This window comes from Rhinopithecus roxellana, chromosome 2 (genome assembly GCF_007565055.1).
Source record: "Rhinopithecus roxellana isolate Shanxi Qingling chromosome 2, ASM756505v1, whole genome shotgun sequence".
Classification (NCBI taxonomy): Eukaryota; Metazoa; Chordata; class Mammalia; order Primates; family Cercopithecidae; genus Rhinopithecus; species Rhinopithecus roxellana.
Genome location: NC_044550.1, coordinates 149311148 through 149326451, shown reverse-complemented (window position 1 = coordinate 149326451; position 15304 = coordinate 149311148). Strand labels below are relative to the sequence as shown.

At 39.5% G+C, this 15304-nt stretch overlaps 1 protein-coding gene and 1 pseudogene across 1 annotated transcript in view; both read left to right on the top strand.

Annotated features, from left to right (window-relative positions):
- Positions 1-15304, top strand: part of POLR2B (RNA polymerase II subunit B) — a 49843-nt gene that overhangs the window by 9371 nt on the left and 25168 nt on the right. Inside the window, exons 3-9 of the mRNA XM_010389441.2 lie at positions 2520-2670; positions 6321-6433; positions 6564-6783; positions 7171-7329; positions 11604-11768; positions 14378-14574; positions 14714-14833. Of these exons, the coding sequence (XP_010387743.1) occupies positions 2520-2670; positions 6321-6433; positions 6564-6783; positions 7171-7329; positions 11604-11768; positions 14378-14574; positions 14714-14833 (1125 nt within the window). The remainder of the gene's footprint in view (positions 1-2519; positions 2671-6320; positions 6434-6563; positions 6784-7170; positions 7330-11603; positions 11769-14377; positions 14575-14713; positions 14834-15304) is intronic.
- On the top strand, positions 5991-6084 carry LOC115896291 (annotated as a pseudogene).

Sequence of the window (15304 nt, the reverse complement as noted above, 5' to 3'; positions counted from 1 at the left end):
GGCAAGAAGCCCGTGAAACAGCCGAAGAAGCAGGCCAAGGAGATGGATGAGGAAGACACAGCTTTCAAGCAGAAGCAAAAAGAGGAGCAGAAAAAGCTTTAAAATTGAAGGCTGTGGGGAAAGGGCCCCTGGCCACAGGTGGAATTAAGACATTTGGCAAAAAGACTTGACGAGGTGGCTCACGCCTGCCCATAATCCCAACACTTTGGGAGGCTGAGGCGGGTGGATCACTTGAGCTCAGGAGTTTGAGACCAGCCTATGCAACATAGCCAGACCCTATCTCTCTCTCTCTCTCTCTCTTTTTTTTTTAAAGAAATAAAAGAAATCTGGCAAAAAGTCAGCTTTTCTTTGTGCCTGAGGTGATGGTAACCTTTGATTCCATTTGTATTTAAACATCTGTATTCTCTGCCGTACTATCTTTTGCCACCTATAGCTAGAATGAAGCATTGTCTTGGAGCCTTTTATAAACACAAAAAATAAAACAAATTGGCTGTAGAAGACAAAACTTTATTGAGACAGTTACATCTTCTGTGATGTTTCGGTGTTAAACACCAAGAGGTATTTTATTAGGAAACAATAATCAGGTAGATGTTCTGTGGAGTGTGCCTATATTCTACATTCTTCTAGTAGAAAAAATATTTTATCTTAGAAGAAGAAGTTGTTTTCAACATATGTGGTAGATTGCTCAAGGATAAAGTACTCTATTGTGAACTGTCATAGCATTTATCATTTGTTACAAAATAAGTTATTTGATTTTTAAGTTTAAATCGACTGTAGATACTTTGGTTATTGAGAAATGAATTTTGATTTTTTTTTTTACTTTTCAATATCAAGTGATCTTTACCTAGCAATGTGAATGTGTTATTAGTTAATATCACAAGTAACTGCATACGATGACTTCAGGTAAAATAAGCACTAGAGTAGATATAAATATGAAATATTTATATAGTTTAGGTGTTTAAGCACCATTCTAATGATTTTGGGGAAAGTAGGTATAGTTCAGCTTCCTGGGGTAATGAAACTTATCTATAGTTTAGAAGCTATTTCATCTTAAATTGCCTATAAAAAACCATTGCTATTTATATTACAGGCAATGCCGTGTTTTTCTTACACATCAATGACTTATCCACATGGTTATGAGAAATTTGTTTCCTAATGTGTGACAGTCTCTACTGAAATAAATTGCCTCAACTATTATTTAGTTCATACCTTACACATGTATGGTGGTCTGCTGTGTTTTCTACCATAGAACCTAACTTCTAATAGTGGTGGCCATACTTGACTGGATCAGGGTGGGGCCGATTTGTTGGCCTGTCACTGATGTGTGAGGTGACCTGATGAAGCCAAAATGGGAGGCTGATGATTAGTTGGACTCTGCATATTGTCTCAGAAAATTGATGTGAAGATGGGGGAGTCAGTAGTTGGGGAGCAGAAGCTAAGAAAGTCTCACAGATACAAGATGACAGAGGTCACAAGATACAGGAGTGGAGATGTGGAGGTGTGGTGGGGCACTTCCTACTGCTGAGGGGTGATGGGATAATCTTGAGGGTTGTGCTAGATCCTCCAGCCTCTGTGAAGCCCAGCTTTGCAATTATTCCTGGATGGTAATAGGGAGTGATCTGTTGAGATCCTCTTGCACTTGTATCTACTTGTATCTTTATGTCTTTCCACACCCCTCACCTGAAAAGTATCTGTTCCTTATAAAAATAATGTCTGCTCTTTAGATTATAGATCTCTCAGCCATGCTACATTTTTATCACCAGTCTTTTGCGGAGTATTTTTATGTAAAGACTTACTCTTATCCCACCTTTAACAATTCAAAATAGAACTAATTATTGGTAACCTAAAGTTGGTATTCTCACGCATTATTTTAGTCATTGATATCACTACCCTCCCTCCTATTCAAATCAAAGTTCTTATTATCTTTGGCTATTGATTTTTCTTTAGTTTTATCTCCTGACTCATTTTTCAAGAAATATTTCAAAGAGGTAGAATAAAATTTGTCCATAGAGGACATACAGTTTTTTTTTTCTTTGAGATGGGGTCTTGCTGTCTCCCAGGCTGGAGTGCAATGATGCCATCATGACTCAATGCAGCCTCAAACTCTGGGCTCACGTGATCCCCCTACCTCAGCCTCTTGAGTATGTGGGCCTGTAGGCACATGCCACCATACCTGGCTAATTTTTTTATTTGTAGAAATGAGGTCTCATTACGTTGCCCAGGTTGAACTCAAGCAATGCTCCTGCCTTGGCCTCCCAGGAGCTGGGATCCTTATAGTTCTTATATTGTACTTTAAGTATTTTACCCAGAAATATAAGCTGCTTTTCCCCAAATAATAACTTCTGCAAAGAAAATGTGCCTGGTTTCATCCTTTTTAAGATAGGTCACAGTATCTTGTTTAGTGGTTGACATATAATGGTTGGTATTTAATGACTGTTGAATTGATTATAATGAAAATGGGGAATTATGCTAGAAATTATCACTGAGTTGCAACTGACTGAACTCAAATATTTTCCCAGTTCCTATTTTGACGAGAAAGGCTTGGTCAGACAACAGCTGGATTCTTTTGATGAGTTTATTCAGATGTCTGTTCAAAGAATTGTGGAAGACGCTCCTCCTATAGACCTGCAAGCTGAAGCTCAGCATGCTAGTGGAGAAGTTGAAGAACCGGTAAGATGGTTAGTTCTAATAGTTACACCGGTACAAGAAGAGTATTGGTTTGAAATTTCAGCCCTTCTGTTAACTGACTTAAAGGTTAAAAAAAGTCAGTTGGAGCTTTTAAAGTACTTACAGCACTGTCAGTCACTTTCTGATTTATTCTCTCTAATGAGGAGGTGTATTTTTTTTCAAGTAATCCCATCCTTATTCACATAGTAGGTATTGAATAGTTGGAAAGAGTGGACTCTGAAATATAAACAAATAAGAGAAGTGAGCCAGAGATAGTCACGTTGCTTTAGATAGATAACCCCACTTTTTTCTCTCACATTATAAAAATGATAAAAAATGTTTGAAGGAATTTTCGTCTGATTTTATATATTGCATGAAGTACATTATTATAACCCTATGAGATAAGAAAGGTAAATCACCCAAACATATCAGCTATCTTTATTAAGCTTCTTATAGCTTTTGCTCACATATATGCATGTTTTTTAGCATTGTTAAAATCATACCAAGGGTATAATTTTATAATTTGGTTTTATATGAGTGATTATAAATAAGTATGTAGTCCAAAATAATGACTGTCCTAGTTTTAGAGAAATTGAGAGGCAGCTATTGGAACATATTGGGCTTTGAGAGACAGGGAAAACTGAAAAACTAAGTGAGGTAGGGAAAGCGCCCCAAAAAGAGTTAGACACAGGGAGAGTTCATTGTTTCTAGCCTGATCAGTTTCTCTTCTGTGTATATAGCTGATCTCCTAAGGGCTGGTCTGTTATTTCCATTTCAGTTGGACATGCTGTACGGAATTTTGCTATTAAGAACCAAAGCGATTGGCTCTTCTAGGGCTCTGCTGGAAAGGGGGACATTAAGTTTCTTTTTTATTCTTGGGTCATATTTTCTTTTTTACAGGGATGACAGGCGCCCACGACCATGCTTGGCTAATTTTTTTGTATTTTTAGTAGAGACGGGGTTTCACATGTTGGCCAGGCTGATCTCCAACTCCTGACCTCAAGTGATCCACCCCCTTCAGCCTCCCAGAGTGCTGGGATTACAGGCATGAGCCACTGCACCTGGCTTGTTGGGTCATTTTTTCTTCATGATCTTTGTATAACAAGCGAGATAACAATAGAACATAGCAAATTCAACGTACCAGTAATGGAAGTACTAAAGGAGGAGGAGATCTCTGAGGCTTAGTTATCAGAGCTCAGTAGAAAAGATGGAAGAGACTTAAATGTACTGTGAATAACAGATAGGAGTTCTCTTAGAAGAGAAAAGGTGCTTAGTCATTTCAGCAAGGAAATATTTGGTGTCGCCGGTGTGGTGGCTCACACCTAGAATTTCAGCTCTTTGGGAGGCCGAGGCGGGCAGATCACCCGAGGTCAGGAGTTTGAGACCAGCCTGGCCAATATAGTGAAACCCGCTTTCTACTAATAAAGTACAAAAATTAGCCAGGCGTGGTGGTCGGCGCCTGTAGTCCCAGCTACTCGGGAGGCTGAGACAGGAGAATTGCTTGAACGTGGGAGACGGAGGTTGCAGCGAGCTGAGATCGCGCCACTGCACTCCAGCCTAGGTGACAGGGCGAGACGCTGTCTCAAAAAAAAAAAAAAAGAAAAAAAGAAAATACGTGGTATATTTAGGCTGGGGATGGGATGGGGACCGCAATGATCAGTATGTGATTTTGGCTTATCTATTTTTTTTTTTGAGGCCGAGTCTGGCCGTATTGCCCAGGCTAGAGTGCAGTGGCGCGATCTTGGCTCACTGCAAGCTCCGCCTTCCGGGTTCACGCCATTCTCCTGCCTCAACTTTCTGAGTAGCTGGGACTACAGGCGCCTGCCACCACGCCTGGCTAATTTTTTTGTGTTTTTAGTAGAGACAGGGTTTCGCCGTGTTAGCCAGGATGGTCTTGATCTCCCGACCTCATGCTCTGCCTGCTTCCGCCTCCGAAAGTGCTGGAATTACAGGGCTTATCCATTTTTACTAGGCATTAGGAAGATAAGATGGAACCCGATTGTTGAAAGCTTTGAATGTCGTTGGATGTTATGAGGAATTACTGAGAGACTGTCAAAGAATATACATAAAGCATTATTTTAGAAAAGTTACTTTCGAAAGCGATGCTTACTTGGAATAGAAAGAGGCTAGAGGAGGCCTGGTGCAGTGGCTCACGCCTGTAATCCCAGCACTTTGGGAGGCCTAGGCAGGCAGATCTCTTGAGGCCAGGAGTTCGAGACCATCCTGGCCAGCATGGTGAAACCCCATCTCTACCAAAAAAATACAAAAATTAACCGGGTCTGGTGGCGCCCGCCTGTGGTCCCAGCTACTCGGGAGGCTGAGGCAGGGGAATCACTTGAACCCAGGAGGCGGAGGTTGCAGTGACCCTAGATCACACCACTGCACTCCAGCCTGGGTGACAGAGTGAGACCCTATCTCAAACAAAACAAAACAAAAAAGGCTGGAGGAGATAAAAATCTTAGAATAGCCTATGATTAAGATAATAATGACCTAGACTAGACGATGGCACAGATAAGGAGTAGAGGGTTGGCTTCCGTTTGGTTCATTATCACCACCGCTCTCTTTGCCTTTTGTCTACCCCAGCTTGGGAGACTTGAGTATCAATAATTAATCATTAGTAAAACATCTGCTCAGTTCTATTTTCTTCTCTGAGACTTGATTTAGAGAAAAGTACACTATCCATTTATCTCCAGAAAGTTGTCCTCATGGATCTTGTTTTATTAGGCTGCAAGTGAATGTTTAATTGAAAAATTTCTTTTTTTGCCATGGACTAAACTATATTCCAGCCAGGGTTGGAAGTTCTCAGCCCTTTATATAGAATGATTAGGATAAGGCTGAGGCAGGAGAATGGCGTAAACCCGGGAGGCGGAGCTTGCAGTGAGCTGAGATCCGGCCACTGCACTCCAGCCCGGGCAACAGAGCGAGACTCCGTCTCAAAAAAAAAAAAAAAAAAAAAAAAAAAAAAAAAAAAGAATGATTAGGATATTTTTTGTGTTTTTTAAAATAAAATTTTTTTCTTTTGTTAACTCTACTCGTTTGACAGATTAATTTGTATGTTTAATTGAAGAGTTAGGTTTATTTTTAAACATGTTCTATTGATTAGATTAGAGCACAGTTCTAGTTGTCTGGATTTGCTATCTTTGTTCTCTGGTCACTTTGTATTTTTGATGACGCTTACCAAGGAGAGGGCACAAGAAACTATGTAGATCATTAATGTAAATCCATTTTAACTGATATAAACTCAGCACATGATGTGTACAGTCTGTTTACTTTCAGTATATTAAGTCTTTTTTTGTCTTCTGCCTTAAGAAAGCAATTAGCAGATCCTTTTGTAGTTGATAAGTGTGATGATTGGGTGTGAGATGTGCCTTGCTTAAACCTTGTTACAAACTTTGTTAGCACATTACCTGTCTAACGTGAAAATAAATTTTTGAGAAAAGAGGAAAAAAAGAGAAAGTGATTTGGTTTAAAACTTGACGTCTGCGCATTATGGATATTGACTTTGGGAAGTCCCCATTTCAGTAAAATGGATTAATTTTGCCAGTTTGTAGAGCTGCTTCTACTTAAAATGTTAATGTCAATTAAAATGGAATCATTAAAACTTTTATGGAAAAAATTATTTACTCTTTTCATGTTTTTTTGTTTAATTTCAGCCAAGATATTTGCTGAAGTTTGAACAAATTTATCTTTCCAAGCCTACCCACTGGGAAAGAGATGGTGCTCCTTCACCAATGATGCCCAATGAAGCTAGATTAAGAAATCTCACGTAAGAAAAAAGTTTTCCTTGTCAGCAGCAGATACTGAAATAGAATTCTGAAAATGTAATTTTAACCACCTGAGGGTTTGTTTTAACAGATACCCTGTTGCTTAACTGTGATCTACTTTTATCTTCAAAGGTATTCTGCTCCGCTTTATGTTGATATAACAAAAACAGTCATTAAAGAAGGTGAAGAGCAACTTCAGACTCAGCATCAGAAAACTTTTATAGGAAAAATTCCAATTATGTTGCGGTCAACTTACTGCCTTTTGAATGGCTTGACAGATCGTGATCTTTGTGAGTTAAATGAATGCCCTTTGGATCCTGGTGGCTATTTCATTATTAATGGATCAGAAAAGGTATAGTAACATTATTTTAAAAAATGACAAAATGGTAGTTACAATTTAGTTTAAAGTTGAAATTAAAAAAAAAAAAAAAAAGATTTTCATGCAGGATAACCTGGCAGTGACAGTTGACTTTTTTAGGGTATGACAGCTAAACTTATATAAAGCAAAGCTTTATTTAGTTGTATATAATATGCACTGAAAATTTGGTCAGTTTCAGTCGGTTTTGGAGCTTATGTATTTCTATGAAGCGTTTCTGCAAAACGGAGTTTTTAAAGTTGAAGAATTAAATATTTCAGTGAGCCTATGTGATCAGATTAAATTAAGATGCAGATTTTACTCTCTTTTCTCTTCAGTGACCTTTTGGATTTTATGGCTGTAACCTTCTTACTGTCCAAATAGGTTCTGATTGCCCAAGAGAAAATGGCAACAAACACAGTTTATGTGTTTGCCAAAAAGGACTCTAAATATGCCTACACAGGAGAGTGTAGATCATGTCTGGAGAATTCTTCCCGACCCACCAGTACTATATGGGTTAGCATGCTGGCAAGAGGAGGACAGGTATGGACTGGATATGATGTTATTTGGGTTTATTCCTTTGTGCCTTGTTTTAAAATTCACTAGACTGCATTCTCGGTCCAAAAAAGCTTTTCTGGAGCATATTGTTGTTATATATTGTATTGTTTACCTATCACTGTGTGACAAATTACTCTTCTAGCAACATTTATCATCTCATGGCTTCTGTGAGTCAGGAATCTGGGTGCTGCTTAGCTGAGTCTTTTGGCCAAGCATCTTTCACAAGGCTGCAATCAGGTGTTTCCCTGGGCTGCCGTGATCTCAAGAGCCATTCACATGGTTGTCTGCAGGATTTAGTTCTTCATTGACTATTGGACTGAATCTCAGGTCTTTGTGCACTGTCGGCTGGAAGCCTTTCTTAGTTCCTTGCCATGTGGACCTCTGCGTATAGCAGCTGACAGCAGCAGAGCAGCTTGCTTCTTCAGAGAGAGTAAGCAAAAAGAGCTATAGAGAGAGAGTACGAGCAAGGTAGAAATCAGTCTTTTATAACTTAAAAGTGGTAGCAACATTCTGTCATTTTTGCCATGTTCTTTTTGTTAAGTTGCAAGTCAGTATGTCCAGCTCACACTGTGAGGAGGATATTACAAGGGCAGTAGTAGGAGGCAGGAATCACTGAGTACCAGTTTAGAAGTTGCAGACCGTTGGTATAGTTATAAGCATAGGTTGCTTATAATAATGGAATCTAGTAGTAGCTAGCAGTTCTTAAATATTTGCTGTATGCCAATTCTGTTACTCAGATTGCTTGATTTAATCTTTACAGCTATCTTGGAAAACCTCTATTTCAGTTCATGTGTGTGTGTGTGTGTGTGTATATATATATATATATACACACATATATATATCTGTTTTCTTTTTTTTTTTTTGAGACAGAGTCTTGCCCTGTCGCCAGGCTGCAGTGCAGTGACATGAGCTTAGCTCACTGCAACCTCCGCCTCCCAAGTTCAAGTCATTCCCCTGCCTCAGCCTCCTGAGTAGCTATGACTACAGGCGCACACCACCACACCCGGCTAATTTTTCGTGTTTTTTAGAAGAGATGGGATTTCACCATGTTGGTTCAGGATGGTCTGGATCTCCTGACCTTGTGATCTGCCCTCCTTGGCCTCCCAAAGTCCTGGGATTACAAGTGTGAGCTACCGTGCCTGGCCAGGAGTTTTAAATAATTAAAATGGTTTTTATTTGTGAGTGGTTTTTGGTAACTGGTGTTTCCATTTGTTTTTTGTAATTTTTTAAAAAAGCTTTATTTTCAATTTAATTTAATAATTATGCATGTGTGGGATGCAGTGTGATGTTTTGATACATGTATACAATGTATAATGATACTAGGGTACTTAATGAAATTAGGGTACTTAGCATGTTTTTAATAATATTTTATTTGTAAAAAATAAAATTTGTAAGATAAGCATTCTTCCCATGTGCACAACATTGTTGGGTATTGTAAGAGATCATTAAAACACACAATCCTTATTGAGAAGGTGGCCAGGTGTGGTGGCTCATGCCTGTAATCCCAGCACTTTGGGAGGCTGAGGTGGGTGGATTGCTTGAGCCCAGGATGTGAGACCAGCTTGGGCAACATGGCAAAACACTTTCTCTAGCAAAATAACAACAAAACCCCCAAAATTAACTGGATGTGGTGGCAGGCGCCTGTAGTCCCAGTTATTCAAGAAGCTGAGGTGGGAAGATAGCTTGAGTGCTGAGGTTGCAGTGAGCCCAGATTGGCGCCACTGCACTCCAGCATGGGTGACAGAGCCAGACCCTGTCTCAATAAAAAAAAAAAAAAGAAAAAGAAAAAACAGAAAGTAATGGTTTTATTGGGAATACAAGCTTTAGACATTAAATGATAGTAACAGTGCAGAGGCCAAATGACACCTATTACATATATTAGTTTTATAGAAATTTGGAGGGGAGGAGAATGAGATACTAGTATGGTGTGGTCCATGCGAAGTTTTTTTGTTTTTGTTTTTGTTTTTTTGAGACAGTGTCTCACTCGGTTGCCTAGGCTGGAGTGCAGTGGCACGATCTCGGCTCAGTGCAACCTCCACCTCCTGGCTCAAGTGATTCTCGTGCCTCAGCCTCCCAAGTAATTAGATTATAGGCGTGTCCCACCACACCTGGCTAATTTTTGTATTTTTAGTAGAGACAGGGTTTCACTATGTTGCCGAGGTTGGTCTCGAGCTCCTGAGCTCAAGTGACGTGCCTGCCTTGGCCGTCCAAAGTGCTGGCATGAGCCACTGCCCCTGTCCTGTTCATGAAACTTAATAGAGAAGATTGGACTTGACTTACACTTTGAAAGATGGTGTGGAGTTATATAAGCAGAGAGAAACTGGAAGGACTTTCTTATTAGAGGAGAGTGGGGATGAGTGTTTGGAGAATCACTGGAAGATAACTCTGATTGAGCTGGATGGAGTATGTTGAATAGTGAATGACAAGTAGATGATTAGGGTGGATCTGGATTAGTGGATCTTAACTAAAGGTTCACATCAATAACCTACGACTCTTCAGTAGGTTCAGTAGTGGTAATGGGGGTGGAATGGGGCCCAGGTACAAGTATTTGAAAGAGGTCCCTAGGTGATTGTGATGTGCATTCTTTGTTGAGAGGCATCAGCCTGGATGATGGAGGGCCAAGACATAAACAGTGTATTAGGGAGACTATCATGGCAACTCTGAACAAAGTGAATTAATTGGAGGCAGAGAACGGAAAATGATCTGGATTTGATGGGTTTGATAAGATAAAAGGATGAGTCAGTTAAGATACTATGGTTTGTATTCTGAGGTTCCAGGAGGGTGGTGAACTTCGAGTAATTGATTTAGGAGAAAATGTAATAAGTTCAGATTTAGATAAGATTTTTGGGAGTAGACATTATGATTTTTTTTTTTAATTTTTTTTTTTTTTGGAGACCCAAGTCTGGAGTGCAGTGGCTCGATCCCAGCTCGCTGCAACCTCCGCCTCCCAGGTTCAAGCGATTCTCCTGCCTCAGCCTGCTGAGTAGCTGGGATTACAGGTGTGTGCCACCATGCCCAGCTAATTTTTTATGTTTAGTAGAGATGGGGTTTCACCATGTTAGCCAGGCTGATCTCGAACTCCCAGCCTCTGGTGATCCGCCTGCCTTGGCCTTCCAAAGTGCTGGGATTACAGGTGTGAGCCACTGCACCCAGCCTGTGAGCCATCGTGCCTGGCCTAAAATTTTAAAAATATTTATAGAGATGAGGTCCCACTATGTTGCCCAGGCTGGTCTTGAAATGCTGGGCTCAGGCAGTCCTCCCAACTTGGCCTCCCAAAGTGCTGGGATTACAGGCATGAGCCACTATGCCCAGCTATATTATTTTTTAATGTTCTGCTTGTTCTGAAATAAGATCCATGATGAAACAAATAATAGACTAAATGGAATAATTGATGTCCACATAGAAACAACGAATTGGCAATTGGAGATACGGGGGCTGAGGGTACAGGAAAAAGATCAAGGTGAAGATTTGGGTGTCATTTATGAAAAGCTGTTACTGAACACGCCCATGGGAGGAGTTCTGAAGGAGGCCTGTGGTGGGAGGAGGAGGATGACGGAAGTTATTAGAGGGATTATAATAATGTAGGGTTGTGAGGCCAAGGGAAGATAGAGTGAAATTGATATTGAAGCAAACAAATATGATTAAAACTGAGAAATCAGGTGTGTCATAGGTTAGTAACTTTTAATTGTTTTTTTATGTGTGTACAATTAAAGAGGGAGAAATCGGGAAAAAGAAGCTGTATGAAAAGGCTATTAGTTTTGAAACACTGAAACAAGGAAATGCCTCACAGACCAGCTCTGATTTAATGTTTATTTTTCATTGTGTGCTTAGCTTTTTTCCATATTTGTCTATCCATATTATCTCTTTTTTTTTACCTCATATATTTTTTTCTTTCACAGGTTTAATTTTTTTTGGAGGGGGGATAGGTTGGGGAGGGTGAGGAATCAGTATTCATTTTTTTTGCAGCTAGAAGTGATTTCCAAATACAGTATTGAGTAATTCTGAGAGAATCCTGGCAGGCAGATAGGAGAGAATGGAAGTTCTCTCAGGTCTGTGACCAGCCTGTGTGTAAAATTAGTACACTTGTTTCAGTGGTTTTGAAATGCATTCATAGCAGGTTCCTCACAGTATTGGGAGGCATACTTCTTTTGAAATATGCACAAAGAATACATATATATATATTAAATAGTTCTCTTGATGTTTTTCTATTGCTGTGAGCTTTTGTATATTCATGTTCTAATGATAGTTTATTTTTCTAGGGTGCAAAAAAGAGTGCTATTGGTCAGCGCATTGTGGCAACTCTACCATATATCAAGCAAGAAGTTCCCATCATTATTGTGTTCAGAGCATTAGGTTTTGTGTCTGACAGAGATATTTTAGAACATATTATTTATGATTTTGAAGATCCAGAGATGATGGAAATGGTAATGTGAAAGCAAAATGTATTCACAGAGCTTTATAAGAGATTTAGAGTTACTGATTGTTGCTAACCTTAAAACAGTAGAAAGCTATTCTGAAGAAATTTAGCTGTCACAGATCTCATGCCATTTACTGTGTGGTAAAAGCTTTCAGGCCTGCCTAGGCCTCTTTTCTGACAGTTTGGTGTAAAATAGACATGAAAACCAGAGGCAGCTGGAGTTAATGACAACAGCCAGAAGAAACAGTGGTAAGGAAGCTTGCAGAAGCACACCAGCTTGGTGCAATTTAGTAAAAGGGGAAAATGAGTAGTTGATATCTGTTGTTTAACTTTTCATTTTGAAATAATTTCAGACTTACAGAAAAGTTACAAAAAGGCCAACCATAATCGCAGCCTTTGGGAGGCCAAGGTGGGAGGCTCATTTGAGTCCAGGAGTTCGAGACCAGCCTGGGCAACATAGGGAGACCTGTCTCTACAAAAAACACAAAAGGTTAACCTGGCATGGTGGCATATACCTGTAGTCCCAGCTACTGGGGAGGCTGAAGTGGGAAGATTGCTTGAGCCCAGGAGGTGGAGGCTGCAGTGAGCCCTAATCATGCCTCCCCACTCCAGCCTGGGCGACAGGGTAAGACCTTGTCTCAAAATAAAAAATAAAAGTTGCAAGAATTATATAGAGAATTCTTATATGCTCTTCACTCAAATTCACCAGTTGTTACTTTTGTCACATTTGCTTTATCGTTCATTCTTTCTATATATAACACATTTTTTTTTCTGGACCATTGGAGAGTAAGTTATAGGCAATAGCCTCTTACTCCTAAAGACTTCAGTGTATATTTCCTAATAAGACATTCACTTACATAATCATAGTGTAATTATTTAAATGAGAAAATTTTACTTAGATACAGTACTTTTTTTTTTTTGTTGTTGTTGTTGTTTGTTTTGTTTTTTTTTTGAGATGGAGTCTCACTCTGTTGCCCAGCCTGGAGTGCAGCCTGGTGTGATCTTGGCTCACCACAACCTCCGCCTCCTGGGTTCAAACGATTCTCCTGCCTCAGCCTCCCAAGTGACTGGGACTATAGGCATGCACCACCGCTCCCAGCTAATTTTTGTATTTTTAGTAGAGATGGGGTTTCACTGTGTTGGCCAGGCTGGTCTCAAACTCCTGACCTCAGGTGATCTGCCCACCTTGGCCTCCCAAAGTGATGGGATTACAACAATACTGGTAATGTACATATCTTACTCAGATTTTTGTCAGTTGTCCTGATAATACGGAAAACTATTAAGTAATAAGATCTGTACATTAATAGTATATAGTAATTTAAGTTCAATATCTTATATAGTTCAGAGTCCAATTCAGAATCATACGTCACATTTTGATTGTATGTCTTTTTAGTCTTTTATAATCCTTCCTTGGCCTTTTTTTTTTTTTTTTTTTTTTTGGGGAGACAAGATCTTGCTTTGTCGCCCAGGCTGGAGTGCAGTGGTGCAATCTCGGCTCACTGCAACTTCCACCTCCCAGGTTCAAGCGATTCTCCTGCCTCAGCCTCCCAAGTAGCTGGGACTACAGGCACGTGCCACCATGCCTGGCTAATTTTTGTATTTTTAGTAGAGACAGGGTTTCACTGTGTTGGCCAGGCTGGTCTTGAACACGTGACCTTGTGATTTGCCCGCCTCGGCCTCCCAAAGTGCTGGGATTATAGGCATGAGCCTCCACGCCCGGCAAATTTTTTTTTTTTTTTTTTTACATCCAGAGTACATACTGGATAAAAATTTAGTTTTCTTTTGTAGATTTAGGTTCTCATTTTCTTTCCCAGGATGGTCTCGAACTCCTGGGCTCACGCCATCCTCCTGTTTTGGCCTTCCAAAGTGCTAGGATTATAGGAGTGAGCCCCACCCGACCCGGGCCAAACATTTTTAAATACCAAAACTGAAATCAGTCTGGCACATTAAGCATTTGTAGTTCAGTAAACTTTAATTTGACTATGAAACTTCTGTAAATTGGTTTTAGATATCTGGAACTTTATTTTGCCATTGGTAAAACGTAAAAAAAAATGCACCACTCTTTTTTTTCCTTTTGAGACAGCATCTTACTCTGTCACCCAGGCTGGAGTACAGTGGCACCATCTCGGCTCACTGCAACCTCTGCCTCCAGGGTTCAAGCGATTCTCTCACTTTAGCCTCCTGTGTAGCTGGGACTACAGGCCTGTGCCACTGCAGTGGCTGATTTTTGTATTTTTAGCAGAGATGGGGTTTCACCATGTTGTCCAGACTAGTCGCAAACTCCTGGACTTAAGCTATCTGCCCACCTCAGCCTCTTAAAGTGCTGGGATTACAGGCATGAGCCACTGCTCCCGGCCATGCACTCCTCTTTTTATAATGGAATTATTTGTATTTTTCTAGAAAGTGTAATGCCTGTGCTGATGAGTGGATTTTGTCAGAGATCTAGATCTCTGAGGGGTCTGCTAAGAATTTGTGATTCCTTGATTTTCTAAAAATATTCACATATTTTATTAGGTTCGTAGGGACACTTGGTATGTTATAAACTAAGTGACAGTTTACCTTAAAATAGGTAACAACATGAATTTGAAAATAACCTTTATTTAAATTGTCTGATAGGTTAAACCTTCTCTTGATGAAGCTTTTGTCATCCAAGAACAGAATGTTGCACTAAATTTCATTGGTTCAAGAGGGGCAAAGCCTGGTGTTACTAAAGAGAAAAGAATTAAATATGCAAAGGAAGTTTTACAAAAAGAAATGCTCCCTCATGTTGGTGTCAGTGATTTTTGTGAGACCAAAAAAGCCTATTTCTTGGGGTATGTTAAGTTTCGTTGTTTTAAGTTCTTTATCAAGATATAGTTGAGATAAAGGTTTTTCTTAAAGTAAAAAATGATGTTTTTAACATATAAATCAAGAAAAGCCTAAAACTGGTTTCCTTTTTTTTCTTTTTCTAAGATATATGGTACATAGGTTACTTCTGGCAGCTTTGGGTAGAAGAGAACTAGATGACAGAGATCACTATGGAAACAAGAGATTGGATCTTGCTGGGCCGCTGCTGGCATTCTTATTTAGAGGGTAAGGAATTACAGAATGACAGAATGAAGTCGTTAAAGTAGGGAGATTTATTTCACTTTAGGTCAGTCATTGCACATGGCCGGGCTAAACTGTTGGCACCCACGTTGGGTACTTAAGAAGTTAGCTACATTCTTATTGCTACTTGCTCAGTTTAGTTTTGGTTCATGTCTAGGAAAGCCAGGTTTATGAGGACAATATGTTACATGTTTATATTTTCTTTATTCCTCTGGTAGCTTTGTAAGATGTTTGAGAAAGCTGAATGATTGCCTTGGTTTCCCTAAGGGCTAATATTGGATTTTGTCCTGCTTTGTACACATATATACAAAAGCTGGAGAGAAATATATAAAAATACTATCAGTGATTGTCTCACAGTATTGATATTACGTGCAGTTTTTAATTCTTTTCTTGATGTTTTTATATTTCCCATATTTTCTATAATTGGAAAAAAGTTATTTTTAAAAATGAAATATG